At 53.9% G+C, this 21,891-nt stretch overlaps 1 protein-coding gene across 3 annotated transcripts; it reads left to right on the forward strand.

Moving 5' to 3' along the window:
- The first annotated feature begins 2,824 nt into the window (after positions 1–2,824).
- On the forward strand, positions 2,825–21,747 carry C18H15orf39 (chromosome 18 C15orf39 homolog). 3 transcript variants are annotated; one of them, XM_077317645.1, is made up of 4 exons: positions 2,825–3,438; positions 12,368–16,483; positions 17,012–17,064; positions 18,588–21,747. In XM_077317645.1, the coding sequence occupies exons 2-3, from the start codon at positions 12,418–12,420 to the stop codon at positions 17,047–17,049; spliced, it is 4,104 nt and encodes a 1,367-aa protein (XP_077173760.1). In that variant the 5' UTR covers positions 2,825–3,438; positions 12,368–12,417; the 3' UTR covers positions 17,050–17,064; positions 18,588–21,747. The 3 variants fall into 3 exon arrangements, with proteins under 3 accessions (XP_077173760.1, XP_077173759.1, XP_077173758.1); XM_077317644.1 differs by having other exon boundaries at positions 17,012–17,045; XM_077317643.1 differs by lacking the exon at positions 17,012–17,064.
- Positions 21,748–21,891: the final 144 nt, after the last annotated feature.

Below are 21,891 nucleotides of genomic sequence, written 5' to 3' on the forward strand. Positions count from 1 at the left end.
TCTTCGGCCTGAGCAGGTGATCGGCCCATCCACCATGCTCTTGGATGGATATCAAGGTCAGCCCGGGCTAGTCACAGTCCTGATAGCTCTGTCTCGGGGAAATATATACGCCAATATATAAACTGGGAAAGGGATCCTTCTCCTATAAAGACGTTTGCAGCTGGGGTTGTCGGCTCTGAGCCGCGAAATGCCCCAAAGATTTGGGGGTGGAGCTCAGAGAGGGACTTCATTTGGGTCGAACGCCCGCCGGCTCTGGGCCCGTTCCCAAGTCGATTGGGAAGGAGAAGGGCGGAAGCCGTCCTCGGTCAACAATGGCAGAGTGTTCTGTGGAAGGCCGGGGTGAGTGTGTGCAAATAAGGAAGAGGCACAAAGGCCAGGTAAATCATCCAACCCACCTGTCTCCGGCGGCATGGCCTCAGCCGTCAGGCGAAAAGGAAGTCAGACGACTCCTGGCACACCGCGGAAACCGAAGTGGGAAAACCCAAGCGCTCCCGGCCCTCACCCGCCCTGGCGAAGAATTCCGGGCTGCCGAAGTCCCATTAGGGTTGCCCACCCCTGATCTCCAGCCACCCCGGAGTCTAGGGCCTTTCCCATCCCTCCCCAGGCTCGGCCCCTAATTCAGAGTTGGAGCCCCTAACCAAAGTGTTTCCGATTCTCGCTGGAAGACGCTCGCCTCCTAATGGGTGCGTATCAGAGAGCCAGCGTGGTGTAGCGGTTAAGAGTGGCAAACCGGCTCCGATTCCCCGCCCCTCCGCATGCAGCCAGCTCGGCGGCCTAGGGCCGGTCACCGTTCCGGCAGAGCTGTTCTTGCAGTTCTTTCAGAGCTCTCTCAGCCCAACCTCCCCCACAGAGCTGGGGGGAGGAAGGGAAAGCTGTTTAGGGGCCCCTTTGGGACTCCTTCGGATAGTGAAAAGCGGGGTATCACCCCCCCCCAATTGGTGTTCTCCTCACAGAGGTGTTTTGCTTGCTTGGAGATCTCGCCCGCCCCCTTGGAGCAGGCCTTGTGAGTCTTTCTCTCTCTCTCTCTCTCTCTCTCTCTCTCTCTGCCCCTGGGTCTTATTAGAAGAAGCTTTCCAACCAGGCGGGCTGGCAGCTTCTCAGAAGAGCTCGAAGGCTCTTGCATCATATTATAATATATATATAATAATAATTAATGATATTTTTTTTCTCCTTTCCCGGCTGCGAGGAGGTTGGCGAGGCCGGAAGGGGAGGCCGACAAGTGAAAATATTTCTGCATCTCGCCGAGTGGTGAGCGCCAGCTGTCTGGCTGGTTTCGGAATCTGGCGGGAGCCCAAAATATCCACAAAGCCAGCAGTCCAGAGAGCCGGGTTCGATGCCCCACTCCTCCAGATTTAGCCAGCTGGAGAACTGGGTCCAGGCTAAGTTCTCTCAGAGCTCTCTCGGCCCGACCTTCCTCACAGGGTGTCTGTAGTGGGGAGAGGAAGGGTGGCCGATTGCCCGCTGCCTTGAGACAACTGAGGCCTGGCACAGTTCTCTCAGAGCTCTCAGCCCCACTTGCCTCACAGTTCCACCTGTTGTGTTGTGGGGAGAGGAAGAGTAGGCGATTGTCCGGTGCCTTGAGGAGGGGTGGGACATCTAGGGGAAATGTTTTTTGTCATCCAGGGATGAGTTGTAATCATGGCTAGAGAACAACCTGTGGAAGAAACGTCCACCAAGGGCAATCCGTCCTGCTAACCAAACAGAACCTCCACCCTCAGAGGCAGTCTACCCTGGCACAGGCGTTGCCCTCGTGTCCTGCAGACATCCGGCTGGCCTTTTTGGGGGCAGAAAGACACTCAGATCCCACAGGGCCCCCTTCTGAGGGATTTCTTCAACGGATGGAGGAGGCCGATGCAGGCAATTCTTTCTGGCTCGGTCATCCCACAGGCTTCAGGAAGGGGGAGTTCTCCAGAAAGGAATCTGAGGGAGTCTTCGGCTCGCTGGGCACGTGATAAACAGTACAACCCTGTGCTTGCCTCTGCCCCCAAGCCGGCATTTCCGTTGTTCAGAGCAGCTTCTTGGGAAAGCGGGCACAGGATTTTCGGTAGGGTCGCCAATTCCACGGTGGCAAATTCCTGGAGTTTTGGGGCTGGAGCCCAAGGGAGGGATGTGGTGCCATTGAGTCCACATCTGGAGCCTTTGCATCCTCCAGGGCAGGGGTAGTCAACCTGTGGTCCTCCAGACGCCCATGGACTACAATTCCCATGAGCCCCTGCCAGCGTTCGCTGGCAGGGGCTCATGGGAATTGTAGTCCATGGACATCTGGAGGACCACAGGTTGACTGCACTAGCCAGGTGAAGAAACTGCAGAGCCAAACCAGAGCTTTGATTCCCATAGAGTTTGTAGCATCCCGTGGACCGTTTAGACAAGCCCTTTGCGTGTCACTTTCTTCAGTGTGTCAATTTCCTTAGACTGAGGAAATTGATGTGACATGTTATCCCGTCCGGGTTATGGCACAAGTCCATGGGAATAACGTTTTTTGTTGTTGTTTGGTGCTACAATTCCGCCAGCGTTTTGGAAACGGATGCTTCGGGGGGTGGGGGGGGGATCTGCGTGGCATCTGTTGAACTTCCTGTCTTCCCTACACGGCATTGTCCCGGGCTTCAGCCTGGAGTTGGCAACCGCACAATCCCAAAACTTGCAATGTTGGCCCCTTGAATCTCGCCCTTTAAAAGATTCGTCTGCGCTTCACCTGTGGGACTCTCCGCCTGCAGCGGTACTCCCGTTTCTTGAACCTGGCTCCGACTCCGGGGAGGAGAGGGGCAGGAGGCTGTCATGCAAAGCACCGGGGCTTACTTCCGAGTAGACGTGTTTCAACGTGGGGTGGAAGCACGTGGCAGGCGGCAGGGAAAATTTGCCTCCAGTTCACTTTCTTTCCCCCTCCCGCCCCCGGGCTTCTTGCCAACTCCCGGAGGCAAAACCCTTCGGCGGCGGATCCGATTGGCTCCGAGCGTCGCGAATCCGGATTCCGAGGGCCTGCGAGAGCGAATCGGCTCCTCCCCCCCTGGCCGCTGCCGGCTCCCCCGATTCCCTTTCTGGAGATGCGGAGGGCGCCGCGAGGAGTCGCAAGCGAAGCGAAGCGGAGCCGAGCCGGCCACTCTGGATCAAGCCCGGCGGTCCCTTTCCCGTCTCGGCGCGTCTACACGGGAGCGGAGGAGAAAAGGAGAATTGGATCCGAATTGGGCGTCACTCCGGATTGCGGGAAAGCGGGAAGCGTCGCTCGGAATTCCTCCTGGCCCCGCGCCACTTTCTCTTTCGGCCTCGCCGGCTCCGGTTGGGCTACGCCTGCGGGAGGAGTTATGTTCGCGCGTGGCGACCTTGCCTGGGAGGGACCCGGGTTCGAATCCGGCCCCGCGACGCGCGGCGTCTCCCCCGGCCCCGGGGAGTAAGATGCGCTTGTCCGAGGGGAGCGAGGGATCGGGACCCAGGCAGCCGCAGGTAAGCTCAGCCTTTCCGCTCCTCTCCCCACCCACCCCCTCTCAGGTCTACACAGAGTAACAAACTTCCCCGTTGCATCAGATCCACGCCCGGGCGGAGGCAGCAGGGCGCCCCCAACCCCCCCAAACAGCTGGATTTCCTTCTGAGTGGATCCAGCCGTGGAGAAGACCCAGGCGCCGCATTCTGGGGAGACGTATTTTTGTTTAGTCTGCTTGCGATGGCTCGGGAAGGAAGGGGGCCTTGGAAACGGCCCTTCCCGGGACTCGAACTCGCAAACAGACCTGTTGAAACGAAGCAGGGGCTGGCTTGGAGGGGGGGGGGGAGGCGGATGGACCTGAAATGGCAGGAGCCGTTCTGAGAGAGCGCTGTCCAGTTGGACCCAAAATGCAGTTTCCGAAAAGAAAGGGGGGGGGTGTGGAAGGAGAGAAAGGGCCCGGCTCCAACTTCCTTGAACGCACTCTGTGCGCGCTCAGTGGCATGCCCACGTTCTTGGGCTGAACCCCGTTGGACCGGCTCTTGGGTCTAAATAGCCTCTAGAGACAGATTGTTTTTCCTCTGTGGTGCGGTTTTCTAATTCTGGGACATCCTTTCCTCTTCTAGAGGGTTCTTCGTGGTTCCCACGAGATCAGCTGGGTGGGATGGGTCTCACAAAGACAGCGCCTTCTGGGGCTTGGCTTTCGCCTTCCCTAGCCGTTTATGATTCTCCCAGAGATGGGTTTGTCGCAGGGGCATGCCCGGGGGGCCATGTGCGTGGGGACATGCGCAAGGGCTGAGAACGCTTTGCCGGGAGACACGTGGGCATTTTCAGCCACAGGCCCGTGTGCTTCGCCGGCTCATCTGTGGCCAGCGCCCGGCCTACTGAGCTCTCTTATTTATTTTTTTGCTCTGTAACTATAGCACTCATGTACACAATCCGGCCTGGTGGGCAGAGTTAGGAAATGCCATTGGTGTGAGTCTGTGAGCATTGAGGAAGTGGTGCGGAGGGGGTGGCGTGGGGGGGAGGCTTGGCTGCCTTTTGGTGCACGAGGCCAGAATCCAGAATCGTGCACACTGGGGGGGGGGGGGGGAGGAGACAACCAGGGATGTCCTTGGCTCCTTCTGTGGGATGTCTGTGGCCCCACCTGTAAACTCTATGTTCAAATGTGAGTTTTGCCAGGGCTGTTTAAAACTCTCCTGTTGAGAGTATCCACAGAGCTCTGAAAAACGCAGAGTTCCCTGGGGGGTGGGAGGCAACTTCTCCACATGTCTGCGCTCTGCAACGGATACATGAGTCCATGCTGGCCCGGGTCTATTCCCTATCCCCCCCCCTCCCCAAACGAACGCCCATGTGAACTCCATCTACCAAATAATTGAAGTTCCCCTTTCCTTGTCTTCATTCCTCGCCTGGCCACTGGGCTTTCCCACCTCGCAGGGTTGTTGTGCGGGTGCCGGAGAACTCTGTGTGCCCCCTTGCAGCCCCTTGGTAGGAGGATGGGATAACAGTGCCCAACCACAAGGGATGGCTGCTATTGTCTGATAAGGGGGCGGATGGGCTGGGCCGCAGAAGCCCTGATGGGTGAGCTGTGGCGTAGCCCCTCGGCCGCACTGGTATTTTAATGGGATTCCTGATTGGCAGTGGTCTGGGATCGCTGATAGGCAAGATTGTTTATCACGCGCTGCTAGATGCCTAGCGAAGAGAACCAACCGCGGGCAACTCGGTTTCCGTTGTGGGTTGGGCAGAAGCTGGCTCTCAGACGGCCAGGACAGACAAGCGTTGTTATGATGGCCTTCTGTTGTCACCTGCGCTGCAGGTAGTTCCCCAGGGGGCAAGGTGTGTTTCCCCCCCCCTTCCACCCTTCAATTACAAAGGCCGAAGTCAGAGCCTAGGGGGAGCCCTGTTCTCCGGCTGACCCCCAGGGGAAGGAGGTGGGAAACGGGCCAGACTCCCGGAATATCCGAAACGGAGTTTGTTGCCTTTATGGGTTCATCGGAACTGCTCTGCCCTCTGTTCCTAGAGAGAGGTTTTGGGATTTTTAGCCGTTCCTCGAGAAACTTGGGTAGGGATCTTGTTTTCCGCCCTTCCAATGAAAGCTCTCCAGTTCGACTGTGGTTGAATAACAGAGCTTGGCGTTTTTTTCTTCTTCTAATAATTGGCTATAGATTCTTGGTGTGGGCGGTCACAGCAAATGCCAGTCTTGGTAGGGCAAAAGAAGCCCCCTAAGGGATGGGCAAGCTGTGATGGAGTCTCCTGGGATTATTCCTCATCTCCATACTAAAAGAGATCAGCTCCCCGGGGAGACAGTGGCCAGAATGTAGGGCCTTATGCTCCAGGGAGGTCTCTCCCTGCCTCAAGATCCACCCACTCCTGGCTCCACCCCCAAACACTCCAGTCCAGAGTTGGCAACCCTAGTCCATGGAATAATTCACAGATGGGTGGGTCGGAGAGATCCTCTTCTGCCCTTCGGTCAAGGGCCAGCCAGCTTCCATGCGCCCAGGCTGGAATCACCTCTGCTTGTGAACGTGTGGCCGCACGAGAGATTTGAACCTGTGGCCTTGGGAGGCAGCGAGGAATATGGGACCGGGCGGCGTGCAGACTGGGGACTTGCCGGCAGTTCTCCATGGGCTCCCCCCTCCCCCTGTCAACAGCTTCAAGCGTGGGCCGGGAGGCGCTGCAGAGGGTATCTGCTATCTCCCCGGCGTCTGGAGGAAGTGAAGATAAGGCCTATGCGCGGCCTTGTGATGCGCCGGGCCCTGAGAGGTGGAGCGATAAGCTATCGACAGCCCGTTCTTTCGGACCGGCCTCTGCAAGAGAGACAATAAGTGAACAAAGGGCCCCTTCATTCATGGCTCCTGGCACAGGGGATGCTTTATGGAGAGTCCCCCCCCCACCACATGTGTGTCGTCTTTTGATGCCCCGACCTCTGCCAGCTGCGGTGGGGCGGCTGAGGAAGCCAGGGGGCGGAGGAAACCTCCTCCCCCCGGCCCTTTCGATGCCCTCGATAACACAGGGACAAAATATTTATCGCCTGCGACGATGTGCATGCTGGTTCTGACGGCAGCAGCACTGGAGGCTTCTGGGGAAATCCCTGGGGTCAGAATTCTCCCCTCAGGAATGAGCCTATTTACCGAAACGGGCCACGGCTTATCCCTGCCTGAGAGGTTCGGAGACGGCTCACGCGAGGACTTTGTGCATGTCGAAATTGAGGGTGGTGTTTCCCCTGCTGCTGAAGTGTATTTTGCTTTCTCGTGTGGTGGGGTGTGTGATGAGGGTGGCCTTGGCTGGTCAGGTTGGAGGCAACGTTGGGGCAAGGGAAGCTCTGAACCTCTTCCTAGCCCCCTGAACCGTCTCCTTTGGCCTGGCGTGCGTCCCCCGAACTCGGATCGTGTCCCGACTTCTCCTGGGACAGGGATCTTCATGCAAAGAAAGCTGGAACCTGGGCAGGTGAGAGAAGAAGGAAGAGGAGATGGAGAGGAGGAGGAAAAGAAGAAGAGGAGGAGAAGAATAAGGAAGAGGAGGAGAAGGAGAAGAAGGAAAACAAGAGGAGGAGACGAAGAAGGAGAAGGAAAAAATGGAGAAGGAGAAGAAGAAAAACAGCAGGGGGAAGAGAAGAATAAAGCAGGGAGAGAAGGAGAAAAGAACGTATTTATACCCCACTTTTCACTACCCGAAGGGGTTGCAAAGCAGCTTACAAATGCTCGCAACGGGGTCTGGGCCCGCTCTGAGGCTAGCCTCGACTTCCCTTGTGCGTTTGCTGCTGTTTTGTTTTGCTGCTTCAATAACAACGACGAACTGTGAGAAGCATTCAAGACTATTTATTTTGCAGCCCTGGGATACACAGTATTTGTGTATAAACCTGCTTGAGGAGGTGTTTGTTTTTCTGGAAACCCGACAAACCAATTTTTGAAACTTACCGCCAACGCTGAGTGTTAACGCATGCCCTCCCTTCGACCGCGTAAATATATTATAATCATCATCATCATCATCATATTTAATTTGTATGCCCCCCCTCCTCATATGGGCTGGGGGTCGTTCACGACAGTAAATGAAAACAGCCAATAAAATCAATTGCCATAATAAAATGCCACCCGATCCTGACATTCCCATAAAACCCCCATAAACCCAGAGTCCCACGCCCTTACAATCGGTAAACACTTCAACCTCAGGGAGGGTGTTCTGGGGAGACACCCGGTCAATCTTGCTTATCCCAGCCTCAAGTAAAAACTTGGCGGAAGAGCTCCGTCTTGCCGGTCCTGCGGAACTGCTCTAAACTCTTCCGGGAGGTCGTTCCGCCAGGAAGGGCCCAGGACCGGAAAGGCCGTGGCATGCTTTTTGTGGATTTAGAACCCCATTGTGGCAGTGAGAATCTCTTTCTGGCACTGTCCGGTAGGTCCCAGGGAGAAAATATTTTCTGCATCTCTTCACTGTGTACGTTTTGAGCAATCGGCAGTCCCTCCGATCCTTGGCCCAACCTGCCCGTGGGGGTCACTTATGTTCCGATAACGGGAGGTATTCTGGGAAACGGAGGGCCAAAAGGTCAGAACAACGCCGTGATGTCATTTTGACGGAGAGTTGACGTTTCAGGTCATCTGGGACTCCTGCCCAAAGGAAGGGAGGGGAGGAAGCAGAAAATCACCCAGCCGTGAATTTGAAGCACGGCTTCCACTCTCTCTAGCAGCTCTCCTGGAATTACAAGCGCTCTCCGGATTCCCGAACCGGAGATAAGGACGGTGGGATAGAGTGGACTGTAGGATGTACCATAGAGTCTAGGCGCAAAGGGAGTCCTAGAGTGACGCCCCACCCCTGCTGAGCTCCTTCCTGGCCCTACACTCCCCCCTTCCGGAAGGCCGCCCCACGGAGCTCCAGAAATACTCCAGGGCAGAGTTGGCATGCCTGATTTTTGAAGGAAGGGCGATTCATGGGCGGAACCGACCAAGAAGGGGTGGGAAGAGGCAGGTTCGAGTGGAAACGATACAGAAAATCTCTGAGCAGGTTCTGGGCTTCCGATCAGGGTTTGTCCACAAATGGTGATCTTGTTTGCTAAGGGTGTGTGTGGGGGGAAGGATCCTCACCACCCTGCCTGCCCCACAAGTTGTCACAACTCCCAGATCACCTCTGTGCTTTGCAACATGCCAGGCAGGATGTTCAAGAGGGAAGGAGGAAGCCGCTCTGGTTTCACAATTCGTCCGCTTTGATTTGGGCGCCCTCGATTTTGATTTCCTTTCTCCTTGGCTATGCTTCGTTTCCAAATTGGCGTCTCTTTACTCTGCACCAAACTTGTGTGTGTGTGTGTGTGTGTAATGCTGGGATGCAAAGATCTTTATTGGGGGGCAAATAAAATTCGTCGTTTGTGCCGAGCGTCACGTTGAATCCCGCCATCTAGTCGGGACTGTCAGCATAAGAAACGTCTGGGAATTTGGGGCGGGTGTTTTAGAGAGTTGCCAGCCTCCAGGCGAGGCCTGGAGATCTCCTGGATCGATGGCTCTGTTCCCTTGGAGCGAGCCTCCAAATGTCACCTAAGGAAGAGGAGCCAGTCACAAAATGGCAGCCAGAGGAGGCGGAGTCAGTCACAAAATGGCAGAGCGTGAGGTGAGATCTGACCGTAATAGGAACTGTTCCGACATTTCAGGCAGAAGTTTAACCTGTTTAAAAGAAGTTTAGCCTTTTAACCTGCACAACCAATCAGAAGCCCTTGAGGGCTTTGCCCCTCTGATGGTTGGTGGGCACCGCATTGGGGACCCTTGCATTAAGATTTGAGAATCTGAGCATATCTGTGCTTGCTCCACGCACCTTCCTTCAGCAATGCAGAGGCAGGTTTCTTTTCTCAGCCAATGAAAACACCTCGAAGGCACCGGATTTTTAACAAAGAAAACACCTTTTAAAAACTGTACCGTTTTGTCATAGCTTCCTGGTTCCTTGTTGACAGACGGGGGACAGATACACGGTTAGAACAAAATCTTCATTGTGTCGGGCTGAAACGATTCCCTGTTTGTTCTCGGGACACGTTTTCAGCTGGAGCGGATGGCCCCTTCTCTTTTCCTTCCTTCAAATACGCTTTCAAAGACGGGCTTGCAAAAACACATTTTAGGATCGGAGCGGTTCCGGAACGGAGGTGTGGACCCTTCGAGTTCTCCGTATGTCGCTTCCGCCTTATTCTTCTGCTAAAACCCGGGCTTTTCAGTGGTGGCTCCTGGGGAAGGTTCCAACCTCCAGGAGGGTCCTGGAGATCTCCCAGAATTACAGCCCACCTCCCAATGCAGAGATGCTGGGAAGACGGTTGCTCTGGAGGGTGATATACTCACCCTTGAAGTCCTTCTCCTCCCCAAATTCCTCTCTCCCAATTTCCAGGAAGTTCATAACCCTAACAGAAGCACTTGCTGCCAACTTCTTGTTTTTAAGGAAATGCTGTGGGGTGGTACGGTTTGCTAGGGCTTTTAATCAAATACAAATGCTTTTTTTGTGTGTGTGTGGGGGGGTCATTTTGTATGCTTCGGTTTCCATTTGCTGCTGTAGCTGTTTCGGGAAGGCCTGTTCGTTAAGGGTATTAATCATTGTAAAATAGATTGCTTGAGTGAGTAGCCCTAGGCGCTCGAATCTTGTGCCAAATTTGTGCAACCGGGAATGCCTTGGCTGTCAGTCACCGATCTTGGCATTCTTATTCCCTCGCCTGTGTTTTCCAGCTGGAGTCGAACCCAAAGGACCGATCGGTTGATAGCTGCAGAACCTGAGCTTGTTATTCTAGCGGGATTGTTGAATCGGCCAACCACCTTCAATGATACCTGCTGGGTATTTTCATGATGCTGTTTATGAATGGACTGCTAATTTACTCCTTCCGTCCGCACTCTGATGGGGGTTCCTGTTCTGTTCGCCCGAGGAAGGGTGCTTGCACACGAAGCTCACACCTTGATTCGAACTGGGCCGGTCTTTAAAGGGGCCGCTGGGCTCAAACTGCATTCAACAGATTTGAAGGTTTGAGCAGACACCGCCCCCCTCTCTCAGTTAGCAATATGGTGCCGAAGTCATAGAATCATAGAATCATAGAATCATAGAGTTGGAAGGGGCCATACAGGCCATCTAGTCCAACCCCCTGCTCAACGCAGGATTAGCCCAAAGCATCCTAAAGCATCCAAGAAAAGTGTGTATCCAACCTTTGCTTGAAGACTTCCAGTGAGGGGGCACTCACCACCTCCTTAGGCAGCCTATTCCACTGCTGAACGACTCTGACTGAGAAAAACTTTTTCCTGATATCTAGCCTATATCGTTGTACTTGAAGTTTAAACCCATTACTGCGTGTCCTCTCCTCTGCAGCCAGCAGAAACAGCATCCTGCTCTCCTCCAAGTGACAAGCTTTCAAATACTTAAAGAGGGCTATCATGTCCCCTCTCAACCTCCTTTTCTCCAGGCTTCCATTCTAGTAATATTTTACTCTTTGCGGGTTGCAAAGGCAAAGTCCTGCTGGCCTAACGTTCTATATTTATATCACTCTCGTGGGGTTGTGTGTGTGTGTGTAATCTCTGCCTGTTTGGGCAAAGCCATTAGCCAATTGTGTGCCAAAGCTGATTTCACACCATGCTTCCAGTTCAGGCGACTGTGCAATTGATATGGGATGGGAAACAATCCTTATGTTATGGGAACGGTTTCCTTTATTTTGTTTTTCCCAGCCAGAGCACATTCCATCCTCCAGTTGCTAGGGAAAGATCTTTCTCTGCTCAGCACCCACTTGCCAGGGTCCCAGATCAAGGCCTTTCCCATCCCCTCCTGCCTGGTCCTTTAAGTGGAGATGCCGGGGATTGAACCTGGGACCTCCTGCAGGCCAAGCGGAGGCTCTGCCCCTGAGCCAGGGTCCCAGATCAAGGCCTTCCCCATCCCCTACTGCCTGGTCCTTTAACTGGAGATGCCGGGGATTGAACCTGGGACCTCCTGCCTGCCAAGCAGAGGCTCTGCCCCTGAGCCAGGGTCCCAGATCAAGGCCTCTCCCATCCCCTCCTGCCTGGTCCTTTAACTGGAGATGCCGGGGATTGAACCTGGGACCTTCTGCACACCAAGCAGAGGCTCTGCCCCTGAGCCAGGGTCCCAGATCAAGGATAAATGGGAGGGGGTGGGAGGGAGGAAGAAAACAATTCCTTTTTAGGCCTGGTGCAAAGTCTGAAGTCTGCCGATGCTTCCTTACAATCGCTTAAATTGGATTACTTTAGACAGTGCTGAATAAAAGCAGGGTGTTTTCTCCCCCCACGTTCAGAGTCTTATACTCTAGTTCGTCTAGGCTGCCAAATGCGGTCCCCCAAACCTTAGCCCAGCCTTGGATGGCTCGCCCTGCCGTGTCAATTCGGATGCGGCTCAGCCTACCAAAAAAAATCAGAGTCCCGTGGCACCTTTAAGACCCGCAATGATTTATTTGAGGTGTGAGCTTTCGAGTGCAAGCAAGACTAGTCTGACAAAGTGCTTGCACTCGAAAGCTCACGCCTCGAATAAATCGTTGTGGGTCTTAAAGGTGCCACTGGACTCTGATTTTGTTTGTGTTACTCCAGACCAGCCCATTTGAACCTACCCCAAAAGGATGCAAACTTTGTTCTCGCCTGTTTGCTAACCAAGTAACACATCTGCGACAGTCTTTGAGCGCCATCTGCTGGAACCAGTGTCTGGTTTCAAGCTCGTCAAAAAAACATGGGGTGTCTTTTTCGTTCTGGAGAGGGGGGAGGTGATTCGGAGGAGGCGGGCAGGTGTATAAAATCATGCGGGGGGGGGGGTGGAGAAGAATCCTCCCCTTCCTGCCCCATATGGCCAAAATCGAGGGCCGCCCTGAGAAATGAATGGCATGTCAGTTTGACCCGCGCTATCAAGGAGAGATGAGTTAGTTAAGAATGGGGCAAGAAGGCTGGTTTGCTGTTCTGTTTCCCACCGCCTCAATTCAGATGGCTGATCTTCCTTTCCCCTCTTTCTCTTTTTCCCCAGAGTTTTTCTCCTGCCGCGTTTTGGAGACGAGCGGCAGAGAGAGGGCCGTGATGGCAGAGAAGCGCCGCTTGGACGCCGTGGGCCCCGTGGTCTGCAGCAAGCTACCTCGGCTGGAGGCCGATCCGAGCCACGTCCACGCGGCCGGCTTGTGCAGAGCCGGCGTGCTGCCCGGCCACGTCTCCGACGGCCACTACAGCTACCAAGGGACTTATTTCAGCTACCCGTGGCAGTGCCACGAATCGCCCGAGCTCTCGGCCCATTGGAGTCCCGCCGAGCCGTACGCGTCTTGTACGGATGGGGCCTTAAGCCAGCACCCGAGGACGGAGAAGACACGCTGCTTGTTGTCCAGGCAGGAGTCCAGGGGCTTGGGGACGTGGGCACAGAGCTACGAGACAAGGAAGGACTGCCTGGTGGGAGAGAAGCCGGCTGCTCCGGAGAAATGGGCAAATTATAGAGGCCAGGTGGACTTTATTCAGCAGGGCTGGATCCAGGGCCTCCCGATGCTGCCTCCCTCTCGTGTGCCGATGGGGTGCCCTCCCTTGGTGGCGCCAAAACCAGTTTACCAAAATCACATTTACTGTACAGATACCAGCTGCAGCCCGAAAGGTTCCCCGGCCTCGGGGATGCCGTCGAGGAGCCCGTCGAAACAGCTGACGAAGGCCGAATGGACACTCCCGTCTTCGGGGCAGCTGGCCAACGCAAGCTGCGGAAGCACCGGGACCAGCAAGGCCCCGGTGGCGGGATTGGGCTTCCTGCCTTTCCACCAGAGTTGGAAAGAAGCCGCCCCTGCCCCGGCCGGCTTTCCGCCATACCACCAAAACTTCGAGCACCTCCAAGTGGCGTCGAGTGGCTCGTTGGTGGACACGAGCTACCCCACCGAGTGTACGAATCGGAAAAACTTCCCGGAAGCGTGTGCCAGGAGCCCAAAGCCACCCCCTCCTGGCAGCCCGCTGGCAGCACCGCAGGGCCTTATCTATCAAGAAAGGGCTTCGGCGTGCTACTCATTGCCTGCATACCCGCTAACCCCCCACCAGCAGCTAGTGCTTTATCAACAAAGTGTCGCTCAGGCGGAGAAGCAGAACGCGGTCTTCGCTTTGCCGGCTTGCAGGAGCTTTAATTTCCCAGCTGGTGAGGACCCTCCCCTTCTGCCAAGGACTTGTCTCCCGCCAGCACCCCAGAATTACTATCCCGGTCATCCGGAGAGCTACTTCTACCATGCACCTCTGGTGGCCTCTCCCAGCCTCAAAGCTTCCAGGGGACACGAGACCCGACAGAATTCCCAATCCAAGGTCTCCTTTGAGCAGAAGGACCCTGTCTCAGCCTGTTCCATGTCTGAAAAGGCTTCACGTAGCAGCTCCGCACCCAGCCGAGAGGGCGTGCGAGGTTGGGCTGGGGCCGAAGTCCCGGTGAAACGGGAAAGTGAGAGTTTTTGGGGGCCCCGGGCGACTCCCGAACCCCGTGCCTTTCAATCGCTTCACTCTGTCGAAGGCTTGCCCAGCTGCATCGATGGCTACAAACAAATGCAGGAGGCCTGTGGGACAGACTCTGGTCTGCTGGGAAAGGGATGCTCAAGGAGGGAGGGACCGTCATATGCAGAGAAGCAATCCGGAGACAAGATGAGGGATGCCAGCAAAACCCTTCAGTCGGGAGCGTGCATCGTGATTCCAGACAGCCCGGTCGCATCCCATGATGCCTGCCTCAAAGGAGATTTGCGCAGGACTCGAATTTCTGAGCATTCAGATTCCCCCGTCCATTGTGTGCGGCAGTCCCCAGGCAAAGAACCGAGGGACTTAAAACAAGCCGAGGCCCCCCCGCCCCCTTCCTCCCCTCCCATGCCAGTGATCCATAACGTCTTTAGCCTCGCCCCTTACCAAGAGTACCTCGAAGGAGCTGCTGTTTCCCTGCACCTCCCTCCTTCGAAAGCATGTCCAGCTGAGAAGCCCTCCTCTGAAAAGTCGTGGCCAAAGGTGGAAGGAACTACCTCCCCTCGGCCTTCCTCGACTGGATCATCCAAAACACCTGGGACGTTGCAGGACTGGGGGGAAGGCACGGCCTGTAATGCTGTTGCAGAAGGTGGCAGAAAACATCCAAGCAGCAGTTGTACTGGGATGCAGAAAGAAAGCGGAGATTCTGCGGGATTCTGTGATGCTTACCAGGCTCATCAGAATGCGCCTGAGACCAGCTGGCAGGGCCCAACGGGCCCTGCGAGTGAATTCACCAAAGATGACCGTGCGTTAGACCTCAGCTTGAAAACAGAAGGGTTCCTGGATATGCTGCTTCCTCAGAGGCCAGCTGGAAAGCCTGAGGCTCTTGAAACCAGCGAGAGTCATGGGGAAAATGTGCCGGAGGGTCCAGCCAAGGTGCAGCAGGCAATCCGGGACACCCTACAAAAAAGCAGCCCCGAGGAGAAGAGTAATTTTCAGAGCTCTGCGGCGTTCTTGTACAAAAAATTCAAGATCCTGAAATCTCATGCTGCCGGGCTAGGCCCCGCACTGCCCCGGAATTTGTCCTTGATCGAATCGAGTTCCCAGACAGGTCCTCTGGCGGGTCACTTCTCTCTGCAACGCGATGCCAAGCAGGCGGCGACTCAGCAAAACCGCATGGCTGTTCAGAGTTCCCAACAGGTGGCGTGTCAGCCAAGCCACCTGCCTGTTCAGCCAAGCTGCCAGCAGGTGGCGACTCAGCAAAGCCAACGGCCTGTTCATCAGGACTCCCAATGGGCAGTGACTCAGCAAAACCACTGGCCTGTTCAGCCAAGCTGCAAGCAGGCAGCAACTCAGCAAAACTGCCTGTCTGTCCAGCAGAGCTCCCAATGGGTGGTGATCCAGCAACACCACCTGCCTGTTCAACAGAGCTGCCAGTTGCCAGTGACTCAGCAAAGCAACTTGCCTGTTCAGCAAAGCAGCCAGCAGGTGGCGACACAGCAAAACAGCCTGCATGTTCAGCAAAGCGGCCAGCAGGTGGCGACACACCAAAACAGCCTGCATGTTCAGCAAAGCGGCCAGCAGGTGGCAACACACCAAAACAGCCTGCATGTTCAGCAAAGCGGCCAGCAGGTGGCGACACACCAAAACAGCCTGCATGTTCAGCAAAGCGGCCAGCAGGTGGCGACACACCAAAACAGCCTGCATGTTCAGCAAAGCGGCCAGCAGGTGGCGACACACCAAAACAGCCTGCATGTTCAGCAAAGCGGCCAGCAGGTGGCGACACAGCAAAACAGCCTGCATGTTCAGCAAAGCGGCCAGCAGGTGGCGACACAGCAAAACAGCCTGCATGTTCAGCAAAGCGGCAAGCAGGTGACGACACGACAAAATAGCTTGCCTGTTCAGCAAAGCTGCCAACAACTCATGACTCGGCGAAACAGCCTTCCTGCCCTGCACATCGCCCACGAAAAGCCCACCAAGCCCGATTCTCAACGCTCATCCCGCAAGTACTATAAACAACCCAGTGGTTCAAAACTCCTGCCCCCTGCTGGGTTGCCCGCACTGGGAGAGGGCAGCGCCTCTCTCCTTCCCGGCTTCAGCTCTCCCACGGACCAAGCATCCGCCAAGCGGCATTTCACTGCTGTGCACGCCTCCCTCTGTGCCGCCATTTCCGATTCGGTGTCTACCTCCTCTCCAGAGCAGCTCAGGGAATGGCGGGAGAAGACGGAGCCTGAAAGGGACTCGAAGCCAAAGGTAGCCAGCTCATCCGAGGCCAAGGGCAGGCCAAAGACCCCCGAGACGCCGAGGCCCTCCGAAGGCAGGCAGGTCTGGCTGGCCTTCAAGGATACCGCCAGGCTCCTCAACCAGCTGCAGTCGCGGCTGGAGGATGTCTCTTTCACCCGGAAATGCCCCTTCCCCCACGTGGTGAGGGCGGGCACCATCTTCGTCCCCATCCACGTGGTGAAGGAGCAGCTCTTCGACCATCTGCCGGGCCCCGCCGTGGACCACATCCTGCAGGCCCACAAGGTGGAGCTGCGTCCCACCACCCTGTCTGAGGAGAAGCTCCTGCGGGAGCTGGGCCTGAAGACCTGCCCTTCCCGCCTGCTGAAGCTGCTGGCGTGGAAGCAGTTGCCCGACATCTACCCCGACCTCCTGGATCGCCACTGGCACCATTGTGTCGAGCAGCAGCTCGGTAAGTGCCTCTGGGTGGGGGCTGTCTTCTCCCCAATGCCCTCTTTCCAGGTGCCTTCCAAGTTCTTTTTTCTGCACCACCCGGAGCCAGCTTACTGGGAGGGCGGTCTAAAATCCAATAAACCACACCTTTAGAAAGTAGGCGGGGCTTATCAGGGCTTTTGCTCAGCAGAGCGTCTGATTGGTTGTACAGATTAGAAGGCATCTTGTTAAATGGAGCCTCTACCTGAAATGCTGAAGAAGTGAAGTGCTATTAGTTATCTGTGACTGTTCTCCCTGACGTTTTGTTATTGGCTCCACCTCCTGCAGCAGCCATATTTGTGACTGACTCCACCTCTAATGGCAGCCATTTTGTGCTCCCTTTTCAATCACACGCTTAGCTCTCTTCGCAGAAGAGGAGACAGCTCCTGGAATCAGCGAACCCTCCCCATCTCAGCCCCCTAAGCCCCCCCCAAAAAAAGATTAATTCTGTGACCCTGACTTCTGCTTTCATTTCAGATGATTATCCCTAACTTTTATTTTTTTCCAGGTTCAAGCTCGCAGGCTGGGCTCCAGGCCTCCAAGTAGGTATCTGCTCTTTGTGTGGGTGCATTTCTGCACATCTGCTTTAAACGTAAAACAATAATAATAACAATAATAATAATTATTTTTTATTTATTTTTAGCTTGCCCTCCTGAATGCTCAGGGTGGGTAACGCCAGTAAAATCATCATACGATTTAAAACTCGAAACTATTACCGTACAAAAATACCCCCCTCTAAAATTCCCAGGCAGGGAAGTTCTCTCGTAGGGAACTGATGTTCTGGATTCTCCTCTTCCACCTTACGGTGAGACTAGCTACCCGCCTTCCGGTTCTCCCAAGGACTACTGAGGCAGATTAAAAACATCCAGAAGGAGAACAAATCTTAAAAAACAGTTATACCCATTCAGCTGAGGTCTTGAAGCAGCGGCTGGGCCGATAATTCTCATGGATGCTTTAGGCTTGACTGAGCAGAGGGTTGGACTTTAATGGCTTGTCTGTCCCTTCCCAACTCTATTGTCAAAATCATGCCTTCACAAAGCGTTTTTCCGCGTTACGTATTTCTGACGTGTGCGTTTTCGCTGGACGCAATGTAACTCCATTTTATTTAGGCAGCTTGGGCTTAGAGTTCACGGAGGGTCCAGGGGCTGGGGTGGGGTGGGGGTCTCGGGAAAGGCCAGGAATAAATCTGCGGGGTGTTTTGATAAGTTATCTCCCGGCCATTGGAGAGCTGGCGGGATGGCAGAGCTTGGAGTTAACTTTCGTTTCCCAGGAAGAGCTGAGATCTAGCGTTTTGCTCACCTGAAGTTGGGACGAGGGGAGGGGGTGATGGAAGCCACGTTTAGACAAAGTGGGAAACTGACCCAGTGGGCCCCAACCGGAACTTAGAATCATAGAATCATAGAGTTGGAAGGGGCCATGCAGGCCATCTAGTCCAGCCCCCTGCTCAACGCAGGATTAGCCCTAACCATCCTAAAGCATCCAAGAAAAGTGTGTATCCAACCTTTGCTTGAAGACTTCCAGTGAGGGGGAATTTGGGAATTTGATTAGCCGTTTTCTTATTAGCGATTGCTTTCCTGTCCGCAGCACTCCTGCACTTCCTCGGTCTTCCATCCAAATTTTAACCTGAGTTGACCCTGCTTAGCTTCCAACTCTAATTTGCAACTTATCCGCATCCGTTAATTTCCAAGTTATTTGGAAATTTACCGATACGGGTAAGTTGCAAATTGGAAATATATTCGTTAAATAAGAACAACAAAAAAAAGGATTTTAATACGTTTGTGCCATTCCGATTTGGATTTTTGACACCCGGCGGTTCACGTGAAATCCGCAGTGTTATTTCTACCTTCCAAGCTGTGACAAGACTATTACAGGTGCATAAGAACAGCCAAAATGCGACAGGGAGGAGAGCAAGCACGCAAACATCCCCCGTGTGTGCAAACCATGCTGTTGCCCAGTTTTCGTGCGGATCTAGCGCTCTGGGCTACCTCCTGAAGAGAAAAAGTAAACTTGGCTGTGTTTGAAACAGTCGGGTCATGTGGGAAAGGGGTTAACTCATCCGTGGATTTTGTTCTTCCGTTCCCCAGGTGAAGCCGCAGAGGAGAACCAGAGCGGGGACCTCGAAGCCGCATGAGTGGAAGTTTCGGAGGCATCCAGCTGTTTACAGAGCGCGTCCCATGCGCTCAGCCCGGGAGCCCGAGGAAAACATGAGCAAGACAGGAAAACATGAGCAAGACACCCTGGTGTGAGGCTCCCAGCTCCCCTCCTGAGACCCGTCGCCGGATTGATGCCCCAAAATCTCAGGGACCCTTTTCTTCCTCTTCCGTCGGGAGCTGCCTCAGGAAGACGCTGCCTGTGTGGTTGCGGGAACCGAACGGTGCTGCATGGCAGCTTTTCCGCAGCGCTTGTCGATTCTCCGGGACTCGTCAGCTTGAACTGGCCCGATCGGGTCACCTGGAATACCTCAAAGGCCCTTTGCCTCTGGAAATGGACAATCAGGCCCTGCACCTTTACAAAACACCCTGTTTTTGGAAAGCGTTTCTTTGCTAAAGCCAGGAGATGTTGATTCGAAGAGCCTGTTCTGGCCCTGGGGCATTTTGGGACACTGCTGATGTGCATTAGACGGGCACACCTTTTTCCACATGGTGGGGATTGCCACAGCTCTGGCACAAAGCCGTTGACAATCAGCAGCTCTTTCCACCCAAAGATCCCTCTTTACTTCATGCTTTTCAAAACATTTGCGTTCCTTAAGCGTCCCCTGGTTTCTGCAACCACCTCCCTGCTGGGATGGTCCGTGTCGGAGAGAGGCCAGGGTTGAAAAGATGGCTTACGGTTGTGCATCTGAACAGCCTCGGGGAGAGCGACGGGATACCCCCGTGAGTCCTCTGTGAATCGTGCAATTAGCCCCGCAGGAAAGCGTGTAAGGGACAGCAAGGCCCACGCAGGGCGGAAAGATGCCCATGAACATGTGCTCTTTGAATGCTTCTCCCTTCCTCTCCCAGTCCCGAATCCATCATTCCTGCTGTGTAGACAATTGTGAGCTCAGGAACAGGGATGGGCACAAACCTGTTCATGAAACCCAAAATCCGTCATGAATTTGGCCCGGTTCAGAGAGGAAACTCTACTCCCCAAACTTCTAAGCAGGGAGAAGTGAAACAGACCAGTCTTAACCAGCTGGTTCGTTTGGGGTTTTTCGTTTCAGGGGTTCGGTTCAGGGACATCCCGAACCGGAATTTTACGGTTCGCGCCCATTCCTGCTCAGATATCTCTGATGCTGCCAGAGTGTCCCACTGGTTAACCTGTTCAACAGGTTACAAGAATCTCTGTTCTCCATTGAGGTTGCTTGTATCAGCGGTACCCTTGGTTGATGCTCAGGGTCATCACAGTTCCCTTGTTTGCTACATCAGGGCAGGAGGGGATAAATGAACCAAGGAATCCCTCCAAGATGGCCACGAGGAGGTGACCCCTCCAGAGGGGTAGTCGGCTGCTAAATTTACACTTGGCAGTTACAGAAAGGGCTGGGTTTCATAGGTCTCCTTTATTTTTTGATAACGGGACACCTTGTGGTTTTGATCCTTTCCATTCTGTTTCTTTTGCACGGGTGTCTGTGTGGCATTCTTTCCTTACCACATTCTTTGCCTCCCTTTTTCACCCCTCTCAAAAGAGCTGATGAAATGGTACATTTCTTTCTAGTGGTCTCTCTACAGACTGGCATCGAGCAGGACTTGTATAACTGATGTGCCGTTCTTAAAACCCTCAAAGTTCTCCGCATGTGAAAAGCTAGAGTGTCAGGGAAATTGATCCCGGCTTCTCACCCTGACATGCTAAGTTTCTGGTGCAGAGAAATCTTCATTCAGGAAGAACATTCAGGCGTTGTGATTTTGAAGGAAAAATCACCTTTTCACCCGTTCTTTGTGAAAAATAATTTGTTTAATTACCACTGAGGGTGCCTTCATGTTTTAAACGCTGGTATGTTTTTCCCCCCTCCTTTTTTTAAAACTGTGAACTTTCTTGTATGTGTTTACCTCAGGGGAAGGGGAACAACTGAATGGCTTGGTTTCCCCAATGATGTGACCTTATATAAGTGCATTTGTGGTCTAAACTATAAATGACCACATTTTAGTTACAAAAAAGAGAACATTTCTACATTCCAAAGGAACTGAGGCCGTCTCCCGATACCGGGGGCTTCTGAGTGGTATTGTGTGCAAAGTTTACTCGCCTCCTCACAAAAAATTGACCGTCCCCTTGCATTAGACCGTCCTGGTTACCTCACTTGGAAAGAGAACCCGAACTCGCAACCTGTGCTGTTATTCGGAGATCCGAAAAGACACTTGCCGGAAAACGTTTACGCCGAGCGCAGGGCAATGTTGCTTTGAAATGGGGACCAGTCTTACGAAAGAGCTATGCCATGTGGGACCAGTTGGGGGAGACAGAAATCTGCTCCACATTTCGGCAGCCGCTCTGAACGGGAGGGAGTTCAGAAAGCGGAGAAGCACACTAGGACTCCCGGGAATCAATTATCCTAAGCAAATATTAAATGACTGACGCCTCATGAAGAACCATAACCCTCAAAGAGGCTCCTGCTGCGTTTTGTCCCCTTATGAATATAATAATAATATTTTGTACTGAAGCTGTGGATCCATTGGGGAGGGGCCAGGGAGTCCCACATCGGGTCTCTCACCCCGACTGTTCTGCCAACGGGACTGCACGACCGTGTCTTGAATACTGTAAATGTTGTACAAAGTTTCCCCTGGAAAGCCCATTGACTTATTTAAAACGTTTTTTTTTTGTAAAAATGAGTTTCTACAAGGTGCCTCTCACTGAGATTAAAATGCCTCCAGGATTTCTTTCACGTTCGGACTGGCGGTTTTCGGTCTTTTTGCTGCTCGGTGTTGAGGTTAAGAGTGACAAGCTGGGTTTGATTCCCCGCTCCTCCACTTGCAGCCAGCTGGGTGGCCTTAGGCTAGTCACAGTCTGGTTAGAGCCGTTCTCAGAGCAGTTCTCTCGGGGCTCTCTCAGCCCCACCTACCTCACGGGAGAGGAACGGAAGGCAATTGTAAGCCCCTTTGAGACTCCTCCGGGCAGTGAAAAGTGGGGAGATTACAAACCCAGCTTTTCTTCTCCCACCCCTCCCTTTTTTAAAAAATGTCTTCAGTTCTTGGGATTAAAAAAAAATTAATGCAATATTAAGATAAGACCGTTGGGGGGCAGGTTTTGCTTAGAGGCCGTTAAGGACAGTTGCCAACTTACCAGACGTGCCCTTGTGCCTATGTCTTTTGAAGCAATATTAAAAAAATAAAAATACTCCCCCAACACATACATTTCCCCTCCCCCTGGTGATACTTTTCTCGGTCCACAATTTCATCTTGCTGGCTAAGGGACCCGCACAGC

This window comes from Paroedura picta, chromosome 18 (genome assembly GCF_049243985.1).
Source record: "Paroedura picta isolate Pp20150507F chromosome 18, Ppicta_v3.0, whole genome shotgun sequence".
Lineage (NCBI taxonomy): Eukaryota > Metazoa > Chordata > Lepidosauria > Squamata > Gekkonidae > Paroedura > Paroedura picta.

Coding starts and splice junctions, on each gene's coding strand:
- C18H15orf39 (XM_077317643.1), top strand. CDS start 12,418: ATGGCAGAGAAGCGCCGCTTGGACGCCGTGGGCCCCGTGGTCTGCAGC. Junction 16,484..18,587: donor TTGTGTCGAGCAGCAGCTCG/GTAAGTGCCTCT, acceptor TCCGTTCCCCAG/GTGAAGCCGCAGAGGAGAAC.